This window comes from Podarcis liolepis (genome assembly GCF_965112155.1).
Source record: "Podarcis liolepis genome assembly, chromosome: 16".
Lineage (NCBI taxonomy): Eukaryota > Metazoa > Chordata > Lepidosauria > Squamata > Lacertidae > Podarcis > Podarcis liolepis.
In genome coordinates, this window is record NC_139567.1 from 7,860,799 (window position 1) to 7,866,469 (window position 5,671).

The 5,671-nt window shown below is 45.5% G+C and overlaps 1 protein-coding gene across 1 annotated transcript; it reads left to right on the forward strand.

Annotated features, from left to right (window-relative positions):
• Positions 1-4,145: 4,145 nt before the first annotated feature.
• LOC310695894 (glyoxylate/hydroxypyruvate reductase B-like) lies at positions 4,146-4,781 on the forward strand (the record flags this gene model as incomplete). Its single annotated transcript, XM_083480832.1, is given in 2 exon segments — positions 4,146-4,478; positions 4,482-4,781. Coding segments are annotated over 2 exon segments (633 nt in total).
• Positions 4,782-5,671: the final 890 nt, after the last annotated feature.

Below are 5,671 nucleotides of genomic sequence, written 5' to 3' on the forward strand. Positions count from 1 at the left end.
TTCGCAAAACGAATTTCCTATGGGCTTGCTTCGCAAGACAACAATGTCTTGCGAGTTCCTGCTGGTTTTTTCCCCTCACCCCTTTTTCTGAGCCGCTAAGCCGCTTATCAGCTGATCCGATCAGCAGATAAGCCGCTAAAAGCCGCTACTAGCTCTAATAGCGCTAATTCACTAATCCGTCAATGGGCTTGCTTCACAAGACGAAAAAACCGCTAGACGAAGAGAATCACAGAACGGATTCTTTTCGTCTTGCGAGGCACCACTGTACTGTGGTCACTAATAGGCTGTACTCCCACTCTCCATCATCCGGTGATGACCAAGTACTGCCCACCTTGCCACCTGCTGCTGCTAACACAACTATATGTAATAAGGACTCACACTAACAAAGCCTCTTTCTGAGCAGTTCCATTTTCCTCCTCATCCTTTGCTTTCTAAGGGAGAATCGCTAATTGAAATTCATGCTCTTGGGCCCTATGAACCATTCAGAAGAATAAAAGTACTTAATCGCTTAATGAAATTATTGTCTCCAGAAGCGTGAAAAGGGAAAAGGGGAAGAACATAAACTATTTTATAGGAAACCCTTTGAAAACACATCTCACTGATGTTTCCATTCCTTTGTGGACTTTGTAACTCAATATGTTCCTTTCTTCACACTCCTTTTACAAAGAGTGATTGCTAATGCTATTGATATATTTCTCAGCTGTACTATTTGGCAATCATATACCACCTTGGGCTACAATCTTGCATGCTAAAGAGTCCAGCTTTTGCATTCTACCCAAGCTGGGTGAGGGGGCGGGTAGGGAATGATATAAATTTGCAATTTGGCATCACCCCCAAACAACAGCACCCCAAAATAGCAACTCTTGGATGTGCATTTCTATTTGCAAATTTGCAGTCTGGGGATTCAAGCAAATCACCCCCCCCCCCGCTAGAGCATTTTGTTTTTAGAATGATAGATACACCAAAGTTCCATATTCATATTGCAGGAATAGATCGGTTTGTAGCAGGAAAGAAGCAGCCCAAAATGTTGTTCCTATTATTAATTAATTTATACAATGCTTAAATGCCAAATGCTTAAATGGATAGTTTAAAAAGTGGGTTAGATAAATTCATGGAGGATAACCTTATCAGTAACTACAACCATACTCCACCTCCCTGCTCAGAGGCAGTGGTTATTATTATTTTTATTGTTATTATTTATTGAATTTATGTACCGCCCTATACCCGGAGGAATAAAGGCAATTCACAGAAAAGATCAACGTAAAAACCACAATATACCGTATTTTTCGTCCTATAGGGCACACCGGCCCATAGGACGCACCTCGATTTTTTTGGGGGAAAATCCCCCCCCCCCGCCCTGGCTGCTGCCCCAAGCCTCGCTCACCCGGCGGGACCTCCTGCCGGGTGCACAAGGCTTGCAGACACTCGCCCGAAGCACGGGGCACCCTCCGGAGGGCTCCCTGTGCTTCGGGCGACAGGCTGCCGCCCCAAGCCTCGCGCACCCAGCGGGACCTCCTGCCGGGCGCGCAAGGCTTGCAGACACTTGCCCGAAGCACGGGGAGCCCTCTGGAGGGCTCCCTATGCTTCGGGCGACAGGCTGCCACCCCAAGCCTTGCGTGCTCGGCAGGACCTCCTGCACAAGACTTGCGGACACTCGTGGGGGCTGCAGGCTGCTGCCCGCAAGCCTTGTGAGCCCGCGGGAACTCCCACCGGGCTTGCAAGGCTTGCGGAGAGCTTCCTGAAGCCTGGAGAGTGAGAGGGGTCAGTGCGCACCGATGCCTCTTGCTCTCCAGGCTTCAGCGAAAGCCTGCATTCGCCCCATAGGACGCACACACATTTCCCCTTCATTTTTGGAGGGGAAAAAGTGCGTCCTATGGGGCGAAAAATACGGTATATTGCGTGGCAAGTACCCTCCCCCTTGTGAAATGAAGACACGGGACACATTATTTTAGGTTAATGGGCAGAAAAAGGCCACAACTTCCATGGCCATCTGGTTAGTCACTGTGAGAACGTGGTGATGGCCTAGCTGAGCTACTGTCGTGACCCAGCATGGTGTCTGTGTAACCAGAAGTGGATCAGAATCATCAGAACCAGAATCATCAGGCTGCAGCAGCCTTACCAGGTTGAACTTGTTGATCCTAATGCTCTCATTGCCACCTCTCCTGTTTCATCATGCACAGCTCCTCAGTATATCAGGAAACTCTCTAAGGACACCTGGGAGTGATCATGTTGATGACATTATGCAACCTGCTATTGCAAAGTGAGACCAACCACAGCAACTGGAAAATCCCCCAGAGCATACAGAAATCCTTCTGATTCCATTAGTCTCTAGGGGTTGGCCATCTCAATAGGTCCTCTATTCCGGCAAGGGGGCTGGGATGTGGGTACCATTACAGCCCATCTAAACCTTACTAGGACCAAACCATAATGATAAGACAATTCACAGTATTCAGACAGCAACATGACAACGGTGTGCTTCATCTTCATTCTTATGCAAAGTTATGCAGTTTTAATCAATTAAACAATCCATTAGAACTCATACGATTAATCAGCGAAGGTTCCTTTAATTAGGGCGGCAGTCTGAAAATAAAACATTTGCCCACGAAACCACAACTCCGCCATTTTGTCCTCTTCAGTTGGTGAAGGACTATAGTTCACTTGCAGACCATGCAGAAGGTTCCAGTTTCAATGTAGAACATGTAGAACTGGGAGAGAACCCTGCCTGAAATTCCTTAGAGCTGCTGCCAGTCAATGCAGACAATACTGAGATATATGGACCAATGGTCTGACTCAGAATAAGGCAGCTTCCTGCATCTTCCATGCTTATCAAAAGCACTGATGACAGATCAGAACGGCTGCTTAACTTTACACAGAAGGGATGCTTCTGTACTCAGGAGATTTGTAATGTTTTCTCCAACCTTCGACCATCAGATAAGAGAAGTCTCTTCTCGGGCCACCAGGGGGCACATTGGAAGATGGCCGACAATAACATCTCTCTGACCCACACGAGGTAATTAAGAGGCTGCTATGGGAGTATGTAGCCCTTGCCCCCACAAGAGGATGGGGGGGACTGCCTTGCCAGCTGTGTCCATAATTCACCCCCGGATTCGAAATAAGGGGGTGTGGACACTTGGCACGAAGCCCTCAAGTGAGATCGGCTCTCCCTGACGCTGTCTCCAATCAGCGCACTGGTTTAATGCACATACATCAAGTGAAGATCGGAAGTAAAGACTGCTGATTAATGGGATCTCTGGGAGTGGAGCGACGGGCTGGATAAATAAATCAAGTGAAGAATCATCATTAAAAGACTGGTATGTCGGAGTGAAACGGAAAGGGGGGGGAGGAAAAAACTTTTCGTTTTTTGCCTTATGTGAGTACCAATAACCCTCCCCTCCAGAGAGAAGAATCGTTGTGATTATTAATCACAAGCAGGAGACTAAGAACTGTGTGGGAATGAATTACTGATTAAAGAGAGAACTGGTGGAAACATTGGGGAATGGAAGGAAAGTTTTATGACACAGCAATAAATGGAATCTCGTGAAGACAGGCTTGCCTAAGGAGGACGAGGGGGAGGAGGACCAGGGTCATTGGAATGTGAATGTATGGTTATCGGAACGTTATCTTGACCTGGCAGGGCCCTCTGAGATATAGATTGGCAAGCCTGTAAATCAACGGACGGACTGTGGGAATGTTTTTAACGGAGGTGTGGAAATGGCGTCTGTCCTTTACGTGATATGATTTTTGGAGAGTGTAAAACCCACATAGGAGATGTTTGTCTTTCACCCGCATGTGAAGATTATCAGAGATCACAAAGAAAGGAATATATGATAACAACAAGAAGATGAAGAAAATAACAAAAAGACTATCTGGACAGAACTGGATAGAACTGTTTAATCAAAGCAGCAGCAAGAGTGATGTTTGGACCCCTTTCGGAGCTTGAAGTATGGGTACCCCCAACAAAAATTTCAAAAATTTGGCTGTATAATTTTGAATTAATGTGGTTTGGAATTAATGTGATTTGATTGGCCTGTTAATTTTATTTTTTTAAAAAAAGAGAAGTCTCTTCTCTAACTGAATCTTCTAGCTTTGGAGTAAAAATAATCAGCATCCCAAATGCTGTTTCTGTCTCCACAGTGAACGTAGAAATGGCCTTAATGCCATCTGCAAGAAGACTAGTGGAAGCTTGTCACATTGCAACATCTCCAGATACCACACATTTTGCAGTTGACTGGCTGGGAGTAGAAGTCACCTGGGCCACTCTTGGGATCTTTGAGATGGGCAGCATTGAGTATAACTTAGTAAAGAGAGCAAAAGCTTTTGACATGAACATCCTTTGTCACAACAGGAACCACAGAAAAGAGGAAGAAGAACAGGCAATTGGTGCCACTTATTGTAAAAACATAGAAGACTTGCTCCGACAGTCTGACTTTGTGATGTTGGTTGTGAATCTGACATCTGAGACACACAAGCTCATTGGGTAAAGGGAGCTGCAGCTGATGAAACCCACGGCTACTCTCATCAACATCTGCAGAGGCGCAGTAGTTGATCAAGATGCCTTGGTAGAAGCGCTCCAAAATGGAGTTATTAAGGCTGCAGCTTTAGATGTGGCTGACCCTGAACCATTGCCAAGGGATCACCTCTTATTGCTACTGAAAAATGTTATTATAACTCCTCACATTGGAACTGCAACTGTGCAAGCCCTGCTTATGATGACAGAAGAAGCAGTGGGAAATATACACACTGTTCTCAGTGACCTCCCCAGTGAAGTGATCCCCAAATAGTTTGATGGAGAACATTAATAATCAATGGCTGATCTGCAAAGTACACCAACTGCTAAGTAACAATGGAGTATGAGAATCAAAACTCATCCTAGCTTTCATTTATGGCCTCCCATATTGTAACCATTTTCTGCAATTATATTCTTATGTAAAAGAACTATGTATTTTGTGTTTTTATATTGCCATTTTATCTTGTGAACTGCCCTGAGACCTGCAGGCACAGTATAGGGCAGTATATAAATTAAATAAGTAAGTAAGTAAATAACTAGTTGCTGAGTATGTAGACATCTGCAAGAAGCATTATCTGTGCTCGCGAGCCTTGATCCAAATGTTCCACCTTAATAAGAGAATCACTTTGAAGTGAGTGCCAATCTCCGCCTGGTTGGTTTAGCAGCCCTTTGGGATCTTATCAGAGCCAGCATCCTTCCTTGTTAAATATATGAAGGGCAGAGAGCTGGCCAACAACACATTTCGCTGAAATACCTGGTGCCATTACAGTCAAGGGGATTGGGGTAGCGGTAGCAATTATGCCATACACATGCAACTCTTGTTATTCCAGCACAGCCACCTAGAGGCCTTGGATCTGCTCAACAGATGATATATTAGCCCTCTACTGGCAGTCCAAGACAAAGTAGAATAATGTTGGCCAGTGTGGTGTAGTGATTAGAAGGCTGGACTAGGACCTGGAAGACCTGGGTTCAAATCCCTGCTCAGCCATGAAGCTCTCTGGTTGATCTTGGACCAGTCTACCTCTCTCAGTCTAACCTACTTCAAAGAGTGGTTGTAAGAATAAGATTGTGCAACTCAGGAAGGGAGATAGGGAGGTAGAGAGTGATGTTGTACCTACGCACAGGTGCATCTCTTGCTTCTGTGCTCACCTGGCTGCATCCTTC